The following is an 18,272-nucleotide window of genomic DNA, read 5'->3' on the forward strand; positions in this document are numbered from 1 at the left end:
ATACACTGATGTGGAAAAAGATGCATTAACTTGGGGAAATATATATTCACTTGGAAAAAAAATTGTATTTTCCAACTATAGGCTAATAATCTGCTAACTTCACATTTTCCAAATGCTTCTAACCATGACATGACAAAAAAACACTTGAAAAAATCAATATAAAATCTCTGAAGCCATTTATAGTAGTTTAAAACCTTTGGCCAATGATTCTATAACATACACAAAATAGTTCTTTCACTGCTACTGAATGGCTCCTTAATGTAAAGTACCTGTAATGCTCAGGTTACACAACTGAAGCAGGTAACATTTTTACCAGGATATAACCATCTCCAATTATCACAAAACTCACAATCTGGGTAATCTTAAACCTTGAGAAACAAGCAAAAAATGTCCCAACTTTGTCATAAAATTGTCTCATCGTATACCAGGCTTTTAACACCAAGGGCATCAGACACGGATATCTGATGTCTGGGGAGGCCAACTCTCCAAATCATGGCTCGTCTCTCCGGTTGCCCATTTGTGAAATTAATAAAATCCCGAGGCACAGGCCTCACCGCAGGGACCCAACCAGTCCCCAGGTTGACAGATGTACAAGCTGTCTGGTGATTCGAAAGCAATCTAGGCTGAGAAACACAAGCTGTAAGCTCATCTTTTATTCCTAAAATGACCCAAGAAAGGTTATCATTATTCTGACCAATACTAAGATCTCCTGCAATATTAAGAATAGCTTAATTTTGGAGTAAATCATACTAGACATAAACCCTTTACAAATAAAAGCATTTTAAAGTACTATGCTCTCCAGGAAACTGAGGGGAAATCGCAGATTAAATACTGATTTTGTCCATGTTAAAATCTTCCATTCATTTTATTAACTTCTAAATAGGAAGCTGTAAAAAGCCATTCACAGAGCGGCAGGTGCACTGCAGCACAGGCTCGCAGTGTCGGGGGTCCTGTCGCTGATGGGCCTGCCGACGCACAAGCTCGCCCAGACCTCAGCCAGTGGCCAGAGTTCAGGGGGACACAGCTTCGGCGCTGCCAAAACAGCCCTTCCGCGATTCAGATGTGTTTCCGCTCTCCCCACGGGAAGCGAGCCCGCCTCCCTCACCTTCAGCGTAATGTCAGCATCCATGTCGCTGAACAGGATCACATTGTTGGTCATGTCAAAGCTCTCGCGGACTCCAAAGTGGTAGAACAAGGTCGCCTGTGTGCAGCTATTGCTCATATCGACAAAGACCACATCTGCAACGAGCAAGAAGAGGACCAGTTGCTGGAGGTGGCTGGTCTGCTTAACTCACAAGCTGACAAATCAGCGCCAAGTTCCAGCAACTTCCAGCTCGATCACCGGCCTTTGAGGTCACGTAAGGGTGGGGGATGAGTAGATTAAAATTACCCAGATGAACTGTGGAAGAAATGCAGTTAAGAATTTTAAAAAATAAATTGAAAAAAACCACAATTCCTTCTTCAAAGTGCTGGGAATACAGCCTCAGCACTTGCTGGGGGGCTTACTTTTAATGCTACTCTCACTAGGAAATATATCACATACTTAATAAATTTATTCACCTATGTTTCATCTATGTTAAGTATAAGGTATCATGAAGGTCAAAGGTCAAAGACACAGCCATCGCGCAAGGTCACACGAGAGCACCTGTACTGTCAGAGCTCCACAAACCCCTCCCTGATCAGTGCACTCCTTCTGGCGCACAGAAAACGGGGAGGCTGGCCTGTGTGTTCGTCACTTCCCGGCACGGGTGTGTGCCTCCATCAGTGCTCCAGCCTGAACAGTCACAGCCCCTACTTTCCCGCACTGAACCCTCATGCCCGGTGTGACGGTATTAGGACGCATGGCCTTCAGGGTAACGAGGGCAGGAGAATGGCGCCTCATACACAGGGTCAGTTGCTTCCACAAGTAGGCTCTCAAGATCAATGTTGACGAGATTAAAGGGAAATCCATGTTGGATTTTCTTAAACTTTTTAAAATTATTTTTTAATGCTATTCTCTTCTGCTTTTATGTGTATTTACAATTTTCCATAATAAAAAAAAGTCCTCAGTTTGCACACGCCGGGATCCCATATGGGTACTGGTTTGACTCCCAGCAGCTCTGCTTCCCACCCAACTCCCTAACTGTGACCTGGGAAAACAGTCGAGGATGGCCCAAAGCCTTGGGATCCCGCACCCGCATGGGAGACCTGGAAGACGCTCTGCGCTCCTGGCTTTGGATCGGCTCAGCTCCAGCTGTTGCCACTACTAGGGAAGTGAATCAGGGAATGGAAGATCTTTCTGTCATTCTCTTTGTAAATCTGCCTTTTCAATAAAAATAAGTAAATCTTAAAAAAAAAAAAAAGTCAAGAGTTTTGGGGCCAGTGTCATGGCTCAACACACTAATCTTCCGCCCTATGGTGGCAGCACCCATAGGAATGCTGGTTCATGTCCCGGCTGCTCAACTTCCTATCCAGCTCTCTGCTTATCACCTTGGAAAGCAGTGGGGGATGGCACAAGCTCTGTGGGACTGTGGACTCACATAGGAGACCCATAGGAAGCTCCTGGTTCCTGGCTTCAAATCAGCTCAGCTCTGGCCACTGGGGTCATTTGAGGGAGTGAACCAGTGGGTGGAAGGCCTCTCTCTCTTCCTTTCTCTGTAACTCTTTCAAACAAAAACAAACTTTTTTTTTTTTTAAAAGATTTATTCATTTTTTATTACAGCCAGATATATACAGAGGAGAGACAGAGAGGAAGATCTTCCGTCCGATGTTTCACTCCCCAAGTGAGCCGCAACGGGCCGATGCGCGCCGATCCGAAGCCGGGAACCTGGAACCTCTTCCGGGTCTCCCACGCGGGTGCAGGATCCCAATGCACTGGGCCGTCCTCGACTACTTTCCCAGGCCACAAGCAGGGAGCTGGATGGGAAGTGGAGCTGCCGGGATTAGAACCGGCGCCCATATGGGATCCCGGGGCGTTCAAGGCGAGGACTTTAGCCGCTAGGCCACGCCGCCGGGCCCAAAAAAACCAAACTTTTAACAACAATTTTAAGTAAATCATATTTGTCAAGGAAATCATCTGAAGCTTCAGGTTGAAATTCTGGCCTGTCATTCATCACTCCAGCCACTAACCAAAACAATATTCAACTAGTTTAGTTTTAGGACTTCTAAGCTGCTAACTTAAAATCAGATTTACACCTTATAACTGTGACAAACTATCAGGCTAAAATTTCTATTATATATGAGGAATTGAGATTTTTTTTCCTCCCCTAAAGAAATCAACTCCCTAAATGATTCTGTCACCTCAGTAGTCATGTGCTCTGCCTTTTCCCAAACACGTCTACAGGCACTTCAGCTTCAGTTCAGAAATACCCTGGGAGGTGGGCAGGACACAGTCTGCCCCCCCAGCCCCTGAGATGCTAATAAGAGTCGTCCAAAGCCAGGGCTTCACCTAAGCTTTGGGCCCCCGGCTCCTGCATTTCCCACTGCCTACAGGAGGCTTACTACAGCCAAGACTCACTTTCTGAAACTCAGCCCCCGGGCAGCAAAGACAATTGCTAACACTAGGTTAAAACTCCAGTAAGAACAGAGAGAACGGTCAGTCCTCACTCCCAACTGCACCTTGTGCTGTTAACCACCGTGACTTTCTCCTTGCTCTGGATGCCAACCAGCCAGCCAGCTTCGGGAGGGACAAAGGCTCTGCTGGATAGAGACTGTTTGTCTCGATCACAAGGCAAGCACATCTCTACCTGCCCCATCTTGTTTCAACACAAAACCAATAATCCAGTTAAATTCACACTGGGCACCAAAGCTTCCAAACAATCCCTTAACACAACCAATGGCAACAACCTCAAGCCATGCTAATGTGGTATCAAATAAAGAAGCAGAAAAAACACAAAGGCTTCTTTTTAAAGATTTAGCTCTATTGGAAAGGCAGATTTACAGAGAAGAGAGACAAACATCTACTGTCCGCTGATGTTCTCCCCATGTGTCCACAATGACTGGAGCTGAGCCAATCTGAAGCTAGGAGCCAGGAGCTTCTTCCAGGTCTCTCACATGGGTGCAGGGTTCCAAGGCTTTGGGCCATCCTCAACTGCCTTCCCAGGCCACAAGCAGGGAGATGGATGGGAAGTGGAGCAGCTGGGACACGAACTGGTACCCATAAGGCACATGGAACTTGAAGTGGGAGGATTAGCCAGTAGAGCCAACATACTGGCCCCACATAAGTTTTCAATACATTAAAAACTAGTCAAGAGGTGGCTTGAGATGCGTATGTGCCATACTGGAGGCCTTGGTTCTCATCCCGACTCCAGTCCTGACTCTGGCTTCCTGTGAATACAAACCCCAGAAGGCAGCAGGTGACTGCTTAAGTAGTTTAGCTTGCTATGCACATGGAACTCCCCAAATTCTGTTCCCAGCTCCTGGCTTCAACAGAATCCAGCCTGGGCTGTTGCAGGGATTTGGGCAGTGAACCAGCACTGGCAGAAGTTTATCTGTGTCTCTCCTTGGCTCAAATAAAGGAAAAGGAACACTATGGAACACTATCTTGAACATTCTTTTTTGTTAAATGTCTTATAGGTAAGAAGTGAAATTGTGGTTTAAAGTATCAGATTTTTGAAGGAAAGCATTAGTTAATGAGGCTATTTGATGGTGAATGATTTTACCATGCAGTAATTCTGTGTTATGTTGGCTCATGCCAGTCTTTAAATCTAGTGCAGGTAAGTCTACACTCCTTCCAGCACACAAATGAAAAAATTGGTTTGGGGATGGGGGATTGGCACCAGACACGTCCCTACTTGGGATGCCCATGTTGCATACCAGAGTGCCCGTCCAAGCCCCAGTTCCTCTACTTCCCACCCAGCTTCCTGCTAACAGGCATCTCAAGAGGCAGTAAATCATAGCTAAAGGGGCCGAGTCCCTGCCACTGGCGTGAGGAACCCGGATGGAGTGCCAGGTCCTTGGCTTTGTCCTGGCCCAGCCAAATGGTAAGCATTTGCAGAATGAACCAGTAGACAGAAGACCTCTGTGTTGGACATTCAAATAAAAAAGGTACAGATTTTAAAAATAATAAATAAGATGGGTTTTGTCTATATGAAGAGCTGGATTTTAGAATTATGCTTTCGGAGATAATTTAGAAAGAGAAAAAGAAAAATTCAGATTTGCTGGAGAGAACTATTATACTTTCTACTATACTTTAGATCTTGCTTCATCCCTGGCTGCTCATTTCCAACACAATTCTGTCAGGTCAGCAGAAATAACACAATAAAACGTCATTTAAAGCCCATTTTCTTATTAAAAGAATGAGCCAACCTTCAGATTCTGTGTTACGAGGACAGCCGATTCTCACCAAGGGCCAAGCGGGGTGTCTGCTAGTTACCTGGGATATGGGATTTTCACGAGGAGGAAGGAAAGGAAGGACTGAGCTCCCAGGAAGCTCTATCTGCTCTCTTACCTTCTGCTCTCCTCCCTCCTCTCCCCCGCCGCAGCTCCTGCAGTATCTATTGTTTTCTAAGTATGGTTAAAAATCATATCATCTTTATAATTATTACAGAATTATTGAGATATGTCTAAATCCAGCTTTCCTAAAACAAACATGTCACATAGAAGCAAATGGTATTTACTCAGAGGCAAATGGACTCATTCAGCATAATTTTAGACCACTCACAGTGAAATGTTTCTAATACCCACTATAGCATGATTGCAGCCACTTTACCTTTTGTAAATACACGTTCTTTCTGCTAAGAAGGCAGAAGTGTGCAGTGCTGTATTGAAAGTTCGGCTGCGTGCGCCACTTTCAATGGTATCCATAATTGCTGTCACCATCCCCGCTGCCCCGAGGCACAGGCCCAGCCTGCAGCTCCTCCGTGCCTTGTGAACACACCGTAATTTCACTTCCATCACCTGCAGAGTCCTCTTCAGCATCCTCCAATCATCTTACAGAGATTCCTCTAACATGATTCCTCTGGTCAAGTTTGTCCAGACATTTATTTTGATTTTACTTTTTAGATGTATTTATTTTTATTGGAAAGGCAGATTTACAGAGAGAAGGATCTTTCACCTGCTGGCTCACTCCCCAATGGCTGCAACAGTCAGAGCTGACCTGATCCTGAGCCAGGAGCCACAACTCTTCCAGGTCTCCCAAGGCTTTGGGCCATCCTCTGTTCCTTTCCCAGGCCACAAGCAGGGAGGTAGATAGGAAATGGAGCAGCCGGGACACAAACCAGCACCCATATGGGATCATGGTGCATGCAAGGCGAGGACTAGCCAGGGGAGGATTAAACATTTGGACCACTGTGCTGGGCCCTTTCTAGACATTTCTTAGAAACATTTTCTGGCCAAGAAATAAAGTTACAGCCTCTTATCTCTGAAGGTATCACCTTTAACACAATTCTAGAGCTGAGTGGAACCTGCTGTGTTGCCTCCATGCAACACCAATCATGGCAAGGGTACCACTAAGCCCTGGTGACAAAGCTTAGGAAAAACGCCACATTTCTTGAGTTGGCCTCAAATTGTCTCATTATAGAAACATCAGTGAACATGAGAGAAACTATGGCTTTCATACCTATGTCTTCAACAGCACCCCGAGCACAGATTTCACCCATTCGGTGCCCTGCTTCTCCCTGGGGGTATCTGTGCCTGTGACCAGGAGTGAGTTCACTCACTGGTGCTGGTAGTAGTGCCCCTTTCTGCATGTGGGACCATCTTTCTTTGCCCTTACCTCTTTTAATTTCCTTCTCTGATCTTCAGGTACCCGATGTCCTTTAAGAATGAATATGCAGAGTTTGTGTCTTGTATCAAGCCTCAAAAGTCACAGACTTTACAAAAAGTACTGATCTACTGCTTCTGAAGGAACAGTAAGTGGGACAAGGATTCTCAAAGAACACATTTTAAACAAAGTAATCCAACAAGATGTAAAAGCTCAGCTTTGTGACACCAACTAGCAATAGTCCAGCCGTCACTTGAAATGTCAAAATGCTGTTTCCAGCCAATGCCCCAAGCATTTGATAGGACACGTCGGAGGTGGGTTACGTACCTTTCCACAGTACCAAGTCTATCTAATGCATATTTCCTTTCATTTTGTTTATCCTATCTCTTCTGTCTCCCACCTCAATAATTACTCAGTGCATCTTTAGTGATAGAACTGGTCCTATCCAAAACGGCTGGCATGGAAGCTATGCTGGGGAATTAGCTTTGCCCAGTAAGATGCAGAGATGCTCAAATGCTCCGCTCACTACTACAGCAGGACAGACGCCTTGAAGCTCAATGGCACAAGCGTGGGCTCTGCTTCCAAATAAAATGGAGCAATGCATCGTACCTCAGCTGTACCCGAATGCAGCCTCACAGCCCAGACAGAATGGAAGGCGCAGCTATTGCTGGAGTGTGAAACAAACAGCAGCAAGAGGACGGGGGGAGACGACCCGATTCCAAAGTGCAGGTTGTAGGGCCGTTATCCAAAATTACCAGAACTAGGAATTTCTCAGACTTAAGTTTATTTTGGATTTTGGAATCCTTGATATGCATTTGCATATCTGCAATATTTTAGAATCTGCAGAGTGATGTTACGGATGGGACCCAAGCCTAAAGATGAAAATCACTCATGTCTTATATATGCTCCGAAGGCCTTTGATACAATCACCTTGGTATTTTGGAGTCTGAAACACAGCTTCATGGTATAAACTTTTTCATTCATTGCATATTAGTACTCAGAGTTTCAGATTTGAGAGAAGTTCAGATTTTTAAATTTTATATTAGGGATGGTGGGTCTGAGCTGCCAAGCCAGCAAGGCATTTCCCATCATGCCTCAGCATCTCCCGGCTTGGTCTAAAAACAGCCCAAGTGGGCAGTAGCTGAGAGTTGTAGACAATGAATGCAGAGAAGCCATCACGTTCAAGGAGCAGGGAACAAAGTCTCTGGATAGCCCGAGAAGAATGGGGACAATCTGTCTGCCATCTGCGCTCCCCTGTGCTCCCAGGAGCTATGCAATCCCAGAGCTGACCAGTGCAGCACTTCCAGGGGCACTGGACATGAACAGAGGGGGGATCTTTAACTGGAAAAGCTAGGAGGATGGAATGTCCCCCTCCCCCGGTGCTTTTCTTGCCCTTAACTCCTGGCCGCAGGCACGGACACAGATCCGGGACACATGAAGCAGTCACTCAAGCCCCTGTGGCGGCACAAGGGACAGAGAACGGGAGCCACTCCGTGCCAGAAAAGCACAAAAGGAGACTGCAGCAGGAGGAGAGCTTGGCAAGCCATGGTCCACACCGGTCGATGGGCTCCTGGCTCCCACACCCTAGCCCGAGCTCGGACAGCACAGGTCCGAGCCCAACAGCAGGCCAGAGACCACAGGCCAGGCCTTCACCAGCCACTAGGCAGCACAGGTACAGGGCACTTCTCAGTCCTACCAAGGGACTTGGAAGGGAGAACCAACAACCCGACTGCAAGGGAACCTGGCAGTGACAAAGGAAAACACAAAACAAAAAGCAGGCACCTGGGATCCACACACCAAAGCACCATCCAACCAGGCAAGCAAAAATGCCCAAGATTCGCACACACCAACAAGAAATAGCGGAACAGTGTCCATACCAAACTGTAAATGGGCCAGGCAAGGGGATGACCCATCACCACACTTAGAGGTTTTGTGTTTAGTAAACAGAGACAAAGAATGCATATTCATGAGAGCTCTGATTCACATAAAGCAACAACAGACAAACCTCTCTGGTAAAGGGTTACCCAGTGCACACTGTCGCCTTTCGCAGCCCACACAGATCTCGGCAATGTAGCAGGATGGCAGCCATATACAACCAGGTGTGGATGCGCTCTACTAAGCTTTATTTACAAAGCTTTACAAAACAAATCCATGCAGCTGAGTTGCACACTGTAGTTTCAAAATCCACTAGCATGTAATAAAACAGACAATAGGGCCTGGCGCAGTAGCCTAGGGGTTAAAGTCCTCACCTTGAAAGCGCCAGGATCCCATATGGGCGCTGGCTCTTATCTCAACAGGCCCTGCTTCCCATCCAGCTCCCTGCTTGTGGCCTGGGAAAGCAGTCAATGACGGCCCAAAGCCTTGGGACCCTGCACCCATGTGGGAAACCTGGAAGAAGCTCCTGGCTCCTGGCTTCAGATCAGCTTAGCTCCAGCCGTGGTGGCCACTTGGGGAGTGAATCATCCGATGGAAGATTTTCCTGTCTCTCCTCCTCTCTCTATATCTGCCTTTCCAATAAAAATAAATAAATCTTTAACACAGACAATAACAACTATGACAAGGATAAGGAAAGATTTGAACTCACACACTGCTAGGCGGGAACAGCCAGGGAGCAGGTGCTTTGGGACACCTAAAGGAAGTGAATTCAAAACAGAAGCAATGTACGCATCTGTCCCCAGGTGAATGCTTAGCCAAAACAGAGCACATGCCTACAGTGGGATAGTTTACAGTTTTAAAAGGGGAATTCTGACATCTTCCATAACACGGAGGAACCTTACAAACCTTATGGCAAAAGGGAAAACAACTCACAGAAGGCAAATACTGCATGGTTCTACTTGTATGCAGGACCTAGCATGGTCACATTAGTACAAGTACAATGTGATGGTTCATCTGGCTAATCCTCCACCTGCACGTGCTGGCATTCCATATGGGCACAAATTTGTGCCCCAGCTGCCCCGCTTCCCATCCAGCTCCCTGCTTGTGGCCTGGGAAAACAGTGGAGGACGGCCCAAAGTCTCGGGACCCTGTATCTGAGTGGGAGACCCAGAGGAGGTTCCTGGCTCCTGGCTTCAAACTGATTTAGCTGCAGCTGTCGTAGCCATTTGAGGAGTGAAGCAGCAGATGGAAGATCTTTGCTCTTCTCTCTACAAATTTGCCTTTCCAATAAAAATATTCAAAAAAGGAAGTACAATGGTGTGTGCTGGGGACTAGGGGAAGGGCTGCCACATTACTGTTCAATGGCTACAGAAGTTCAGTATCAAAAGGCTAAGAGTTCTGGAGAATACGGCTAAGGATTCACATTTACAACAAAGTTAACAGACCTAAGACTACAGAACTATACAACTCCAAAGGGGTAAGCTGGTGAACATATTCTGCTGTGATTTCAAGATTTTTTTATTAGAAAGTTAGAGAATATGATTGAATCTTCCAGTCTCTGGCTTACTTTCCAAATGTCTTCAATGGCCAGAGCTAGGCCAGGTTGAAGTCAGGAGCTTTTTCTATGTCTCCTACATGGGTGGCAGGGATCCAAGCACTTAGGCTAGCTCCTTCCCAGATGCATTATCAGGGAGCTGGATCGGAAGCAGAACAGCCAGTACCTGAGCCAGTGCCCACATGGGATGCCGACAGTGGCAGGTGGTAGCTGTAACTACCATGTGACAACACTGCACTGTTTTTACCACAGTAAAACATATTTTAATCAGGATTAAATATACAGTTGCCACATGACCTAGAAATCCTACTCCCAGGTACAAATACCAACAAATATCCACACACAAACTCCAAGTACTATTCACCAGTCGAAAAGCACAGACAACCAAAGTGTCCCTGAAGAGCGGTGAGCAGGAAAGCAACCTGTGGTCTACCCACACAACGGAAAACTGCCCTGCAATGAGAAAGGCTGAGCACTGATCCACACCACAACACAGATAACTCAAGAAGGCACAGTAAGTGCAAGGCCTCCCAGTCAGCTACCCGCCTTAGGGTTCCACAAAGCATCCACAAGAACAACGAAGGAGCAGGTGCTGCCATGGGGAGTGACTGCTGCTAAGCACAGAGATCTTTTCAGGGGTGGAAGAAAAGGAACAGAAATCAGGCGGCCATGATAGCCACACAACTCTTCCCACACGAGAAACCACTGAAAGGCACATGTTAAATCGGTGATTGTGTCAATATATAGCTGCTGAAGAAGAAAACCAAGTGCACAGTACTCACAGCAGGCTCAACAGAAATGGCTGGGGCCTGCACCATGGCTCAACTAACACCCACCTGCACGCACCAGCATCCCATGTGGGTGCCAGTTCTTGTCCCACCTGCTCCACTTCCCATCCAGCTCCCTGCTAATGGCCTGGGAAAGCAGCAGAAAGTGGTTCAAGTCCTTGGTTCCCTGTAACACGTGGGAGACCTGGAAGAGGCTCCAGGCTCCTGGCTCAGGATCAATTCAGCTCCAGCCATGGCGACCATTTGGGGAGTGAAACAGCAAATGAAGATCTGTCTTTCCATCTCTGTAAAAAATCTGCCTTTAAAAAATGTTTAGGGCCCAGCGCAGTAGCCTACTGGCTAAAGTCCTCACCTTGCACATGCCAGAATCTCATAAAGGTACCGGTTCTAATCCTGGCGGCCCTACTTCTCATCAGCTCCCTGCCTGTGGCCTGGGAAAGTGGTGGAGGTCGGCCCAAAGCCTTGGGACCCTGCACCTGTGTGGGAGACCTGGAAGAAGTTCCTGAGGGTTGGCTCAGCTCCGGCCATTGCGGCCTCTGGCAGGGGACTGAACCAGTGGACAAAGATCTTTTTTCTGTCTCTCCTTCTCTGTAAATCTGCCTTTCCAATCAAACTTAATAAATCCCAAAGTAAATAACCATGAACAAACCATTGCTATGTTCACTGCACAGAGGAATCTTGCATAGCTTTGAACCAAAAGAGTCACACTCTAAAAGGTACAAACTGTCCTATCGCACTTAGTAAAAAGTACAGAGAAGGTCAAAACAAGCCCTTCAGAAACACCGAGCGTTCTTACTCCTGGCTAGGGGAGGAAGAAGATGGAGGTGATAACGCACTGGGATACTGAGGTCTCCACCTGTCTGAGGTTTCGGTTACCTGTGGGCTTGGAAAATTCTAAAAAATAATTCTTAAGTTTTAAACCACTTCCATTATACTGCAGTGTCATAACTGTACAGTTTTACTATCACTACAATCTTATTGTACCAACTTACCAATTCAACCTTATTCCAGGTACACAGGAACAGTATGGGGAAAGACAGTACAGAGGGGGGTTTGGCACTACCTGAAGTTTCCGCTCTCCATGGAGCACCTGAGGACATGTTTCTGCAGATGAGGGGAGGCAAAACTATACTACTAAGAGTATAGTATGAACATGAATGTGTTCCGGAAAGCCTGACCAAGCACCCACCAGCACTATCTGCTTCCACTCCAGCATGAGCAGCACGGCTACTTCTACTTTCTTCTATTTAATACTCACCAGAGAGGAGAAAGGCTCACGCCCACCACCACGTCATGCGGTGGCCAGGTCTCACTCCTTAGCATCCCGCAACCACGGCCTCGCCACCATTTCCCACGTGGTGGCCTTAGGAGATAACATTCCAAATTTCTTTCAAGGGCTCAAAATCAATTGTGTCATCTCGACACAGGAGGCCGAGGGTCAGGAGTGCCACTGAAGCTTCTGGAAAGGTGCTGGGTGCACAGACCCAGGAATGACATGGAAGCAAAGAAAAGTGCCTTTGGCTTCCCACTCTCAAAGAACCTGCTGCCCGGCAGAGGAGTACTGATCACATCAACCACGCTGCCTGTGAGGAAAGAAAACCTCAGCACACAGAAGCCAGCAAAGAAAAGAGCAGATCAAGCATTCTGGTGCGAAGTGCCGCGGCTTCCAGGCCGGCAGCACGCACCTGAAGGCACCAAGAGCAGCCGCGCCGGGAGAGGCTGGGACTCCACTTGGGAAGTGATGAGCTAGAAGGGTGCTGTGGCTCTGCAGAAAAGGCTAGGTTCCCAGGTGTCTGCCACACAAGCAGCATTTACTGACCCTGCAGAAGGCGATGTGGAAGGCAGCTACTGCCTCACACTGCTGGAATCCAATCTGCCCAGTCTCCTGAGCAGGTGTAGAGGCCACCCCAATCCTAGGAGCGCAAGTGCCACCCCACTCCACAGCCATCAAACACTCTGGTCCCGAAGGCCACATTCCTGCGAGCTTCTCATTTTCCAGAACAAGAAGAGTAGCTAACAAATTAAATGAAGTCTGAAGGCATCTGCCAGGCTCCTTCCGGACAGGGCAAGCCCATGACTGCAAAGCCTCGGTGCTTACCTGCCATCTTGAGTGAGCTGCCAGCACATAAGCCAAGAGCCACGGGGGAGGCATGCCAGCAAGCTTCCTCAATAGGATATTTGGAAATGTGAGAGAACATCAGGTACCCAGTGCGCAGTCTCAGCTGCACGATGCATCAAAAAGCCTGCAAGGTCACCCCATAAGGAGAAGCCACACATAACCAAGGAAAGGGCAGAAGGCACAACTAGTGTTTTCTTACCCTAAGCTAGTTCACACCCTGGGTTTTGTTTTTAACTTTTTATTGATGAGGCAGAGGTGGACAGGGAGCAGGCAGGAGTAAAGGGTGCTCCAATCTGCTGGCCCACTCTCCACATGCCTGCTACAGCCCCTGGCTGAGGCCAAAGCCAGGAGAGCTTGGGGACGCAACGGAGGTCTCCCACACAGGTGCCAGGAAGCCGAGTCCCACAGCCCTCATTGCTGCTTCCCCAGGCCTGCACTGCCAGGAAGCAGGAATTAAGAAGGCAGCCAGGTACTGAACCCAGGTATTGCAGTGTGGGAGTGTCAGCTACCACTTTGGAAACCAGCCCATACAGCCTATTCTTGCACAAAGTCCAGCATCACGGGACCTTGGCTAACCATCAGCATCACTTACTAGAACATGACATGTTGGGGCTGGGGCTCCGCCACAGCAGGTGAAGCTACCACCAGGGGCATGGGCATGCCATATGGGTCCTATTTTGAGCCCTGGCTACTCCACTGTGACCCAGTTCACTGTCAAGGGGCCTGGGAAGGCAGCACAACACTTGGCAGGTCCTCTGGCAAGCACGTGGGCGACCTGGAGGAAGCTCCTGAGTCCTGGCTTTCTTGGTTCAGTCTTGGCTATTGCAGAAATACAGGGAGTCAACCAGTGGATGAAAGATCTTTCTCTCTCCCTCTAATTCCACCTTTCAAATAAATGAATCAATCTTTTTTTTTTCTAAGATTTATTTCTTTTCACTCGAAAGTCAGAGCTAGAGAGAGAAGGAAAACAGATCTTCCATCCACTGGTTCACTCCCCAGGTGGCTGCAACAGCCAGAGCTGAGCCGATTCAAAGCCAGGAGCCAGGAGCTTCTTCCAGGGAGCTCCCACATGGGTACAGGATCCCATGGCTTTGGGCCGTCCTCAACTGCTTTCCCAGCTCACAAGCAGGGAGCTAGAAGGGAAGTGGAACAGCCAGGATATGAACTGGCACTCACATGGGATCCCGGTGCATGCAAAGGGAGGACTTCAGCTACTAGGCTACCACACTGGGCCCACAAATCAATCTTTTCAAAAAAGGTTAATATTACACAGCCTCCCAAACTAGTGAATGGTTAAAGAAGAGAAACTGACACCTCACCCCATTTCTGGTATTCGCCCGAAGGCCCAAGCATGGTATTTCTTCTTAACCCACAGCAACACAGCATGGTGTCCCATGAGTGGTGCACGCATGGGCTCTCTCTTGGTATGGTAGCATGCCTTAGGACAGAACATTCTAGTGAGTCAGAATAAATTGTCATAAACAAAGTTATATTTTCTTAGTACCACTGCAAGTACCTACCAAATTTCAGTAACCTTAAAGCTTTTTTCTCTTCCTCCAGCAAAATCCAAACTGATGTTCGTGCTCCAACAGCACACCTGCCCTGGGCCAGAAGTACTTGTACAGCCCGCCTAGATGCAAAAGATGCTGGGAGATGAGGCCCTGCCGCCCAGCAACAACAGGAACACAGACCTGGTCATCATCCAGCTTTCGCTGCCATTTTAAAATTGATTTTTTTACTTTTGTCCAATGAATGTATGAATACATCAGATTCTCAGGGTGCCAGCAAATGCATGTGAATTACCAAAACATACTTTCTCTCCCCGCTCTGAGCAGCACAGGAGCCACCCAGGGCAGCAGTACATCCTCAGGCTATGGCAAAGCCAAGTGACCCAGCTGGACAAGGAAGTTCTAGTCTTGGTCTTTACATCAGTGTTCAGGAAATGCAAGGATTTTTCTGGGGTCAGTGGCAGCCACTCACCGCTTTTCAATGTAACTGGAGAAAACACAGGACCCCCAAAGCTCAGGAAATGAACATTTCAAATCAGGTTCCTAGAGGAGAGGGTCCACAAAGCCGGCAGCAGCAAAGGGCAGGCGACTTGTGCCTCGGGCACTGATGGCCACAGCGTGATCAAAAGGGCTGTGCTGGACATTAGAGGGGTTAATGGCTAACTCGGGAAAGCTCCCATTGGTCATTAACTAACCAGCAAATGCACTGCCGAGACCTGCAGCCAGAATGCGGGCTGCTTCCAGGAGACAATCGCCTCGCATTCTACCATTCTGGGACCCACTGTAAACTCTGCCACTACAAGCAGCAAATTCAATGACATGGCTGCTCAGGTCCCAGCTGTCCGTGCCTGCAGCCCACCAGGAGAGTCCCAGCCCAGAATTCTCTAGAGAGAGGTGGGCAATGAAGCCAAAGCAGCAGAAGCAACCTGCAGAGAGAATTTTCAAGCCTAGAGCAAAGGGCACGATTTGCTGTCCAAACACAAGCAGTGCACAGCTGATGGAATTCAAAGTTTATCTGGGGGCCAAAACTTTGTCAATGCCATGCATTTTCATAACACGCACTTTCCAAGGCCTCTGAGGTCCCCTTGTGCTGGAGCTAACGGGACTGAGCCTCACTCACGGAAGTGCTAATTCTGCAGGAGAGGGACTGAGGCCTGAAGCCTGAAAATCAACTCTGCTCTTGCTATGCATTAACGACGCACAAAGATGGCCATTGTCTCTGTCAGAGACAACCGGAATGCTTGTCAAAAAATTCAATCATCAGATGACCAGCAAATTCCACCTAAGAAATTCTGACATATGAGTAACAAAATGCAGTATATACATGCGATGGAGTATTAGACCTAAAAAGGAACTGAGTTGCATATGGAAGAACCTTGAAGCTAATATGCTAAGTCAAAGAAGTCCCCTCCACACACACACACACAGAGTATTATTCCACTTATTAGCAATAAGGGTTGGCATTGTGGTGTAGTGGGTTAAGGCACTGCCTGCGATGCCAGCATCCCATAGAGAGGGGCTCTTCTTCAAGTCCCCGCTGCTCCAGATTCAGCTCCGACACTGCGCCTGAGAAAGCAGCAGGGGACGGCCCACATCATTGGGACGCTGCAAGCTGGTGGCAAACAGCGAAGATGCTGCAGGCTCATGGCTTTGGACAGCCAGAGTCCAGATGTTGCAGCCATCTGAGGAGTGATTCAGTGTATGAAGATACGTCTCTTCCAACTCTGCCTTTCAAATAAAGACTTTTCGAAAATATGTATATTTTAGAAATATACAGCTGGTATTGGAACTGGAGCCCACACCGGATTCTGGTGTGTTCAAGGCAAGGAGTTTAGCCGTTATGCTACACCACCATGCCGCGCCCGAATAAATCTTTTTTTAAAATCATATTTTAGAAATAGACAATGATGGTGCTGGGCATGGTGTAGGGGCCTAGTGGCTCAAGTCCTCACCTTGAAAGCACCAGGATCCCATATGGGCACCGGTTCTAATCCCAGCTGCTCCACTTCCCATCTAGCTCCCTGCTTGTGGCCTGGGAAAGCAGTTGAGGACCGCCCAAAGCTTTGGGACCCTGCACTCACATGGGAGACCTGGAAGAAGTTTCTGGCTCCTGGCTTCAGATCTGCTCAGCTCCAGCCACACACAGGGAGTGAATCATCGGACGGAAGATCTTTCTGTCTCCTCCTCTCTGTATGTCTGACTTTGCAATAAAAATAAATAAATGTTTAAAAAGAAAAAACAGACAGTGAGGGTGCCTAATGTGAGTGTGTGAAAGTATTTTATGCTTTGGAAATGCACACTTCAGAACGGTTGAAAAGCTTCTCACTTCCAAGTGGCCTACTTCCCAGTGTGACAGCCATTTTGGGAATGACCCAGTAGTAAGATGTAAGACCATGTAAACTTTCTCTCCCAGTCTCTGCCTCTTTTTAACTTTTTAGAAAAATTTATTTATATTTATTGGAAAGGCAAAGTTACAGAGAGGAGAGATGGTGAGAGGAATATCTCCCACCTGCTGGTTCACTCCAAAATGGCGGCCAGGGCCCGAGCTGAGGTGATCAGAAGCTTGAAGCTTTCATTCGGGCCTCCCATGTGGGTGCAGGGTCCTAAGGACCCGGATCACATCCTGCTTTCCCACGCCACAAGCAGGCAGCTGGATTCTGAGTGGAGCAGCGGGGACTCCAAGTTACACCCATATGGGATCCAAGCATTCATACGGGGTCAGGACAGATCAGCCTGGTCAGCCACCTTGCTCGCCCCCTCCGCCTTTCAAATAAATTCTGTTCCAGAAACACATAGTACTGATGCCTATGTGAGCGTGTGAATGTATTTTATGCTGTGGAGATGCACCCCTCAGCAGAGTCACAAAGCTCCTCCCTTGCCAGCGGCCCAGCTCCGATCCCGGCCGCCATTTGGGGACTGACCCAGCAAGTGGAGGATCTCTTTCCCAGTCTCTCCTAACTTTTTTTAAAGGCTTATTTATTTTTATTTGAAAGGCAGATTTACAGAGAGAAGGAGAGAAGGAGAGAAGGAGAGAAAGCTCTTCTGATCCGCTGGTTCACTCTCAAAATGGCGGCAAGGGCCGGAGCTGAGCGATGTGAAACCAGAAGCTTCATCCGGGTCTCCCACGTGGGCGCGGGTTCCCAAGGACCCGGATGATCCTCTCCCGCTTTCCCAGGCCACAAGGCAAAGTGAACGAAAGCAGAGCAGCTCGATTAGGAACCCCGCCCGTATGGGACGCTGGCGGCCCAGGCCGCCATTTTGCGAGTGAATCAGGAAAAACCCGCCAAATCACAATGGTGCATTCAGAACGCGTTCAATACTGAGGCAAGGTTAAGCGCGCGTGCACACACACCCCCCCATGCCCAAGGACAGCACAGCCACGTTTTGCAGAGTTGGCACTAGCTGGAGAGGCAGGAGTCGTGCCTCTGCAAAAGCGACACTTACAGTCGGAATGCACAAGAGATGGGGGGCGCCTCCCCCCTGGGGCGGGGTCGCGGCGCTAAGCGGAGCGGGGATTCAGCTGCGCCCCGCGTCCTGAAGGGCTGCGCCGCCAGCTGCCACTTGTTTGAACAAGCCACGTAACCCCCTCCTTCCAGAAAAACACCACAAATGGGGGGCAGGGGAGGGCTACCCGGACCCAAACTGCCCAGGCCTGAGGTGCCAGGTCCCCCCACCCCGCCGCGAGCTGGGGTGCCAGCGGGAGGAGGCACTCACAGCGTCCGGGGCAACGCTGCGGGGCACAACA

General features: G+C 48.3%; 1 protein-coding gene across 5 annotated transcripts in view; it reads right to left on the reverse strand.

Annotated features, from left to right (window-relative positions):
• The window catches only part of MAP3K15 (mitogen-activated protein kinase kinase kinase 15), a 91,174-nt gene that overhangs the window by 72,112 nt on the left and 790 nt on the right, over positions 1 to 18,272 (reverse strand). For all 5 annotated transcript variants that reach the window (XM_058658623.1, XM_058658622.1, XM_058658624.1 and 2 more), the window contains exon 2: positions 1,106 to 1,239. In XM_058658623.1, coding sequence (XP_058514606.1) covers positions 1,106 to 1,239 — 134 coding nt within the window. The remainder of the gene's footprint in view (positions 1 to 1,105; positions 1,240 to 18,272) is intronic.

The sequence above is a fragment of the Ochotona princeps genome, chromosome X, assembly GCF_030435755.1.
Source record: "Ochotona princeps isolate mOchPri1 chromosome X, mOchPri1.hap1, whole genome shotgun sequence".
Lineage (NCBI taxonomy): Eukaryota > Metazoa > Chordata > Mammalia > Lagomorpha > Ochotonidae > Ochotona > Ochotona princeps.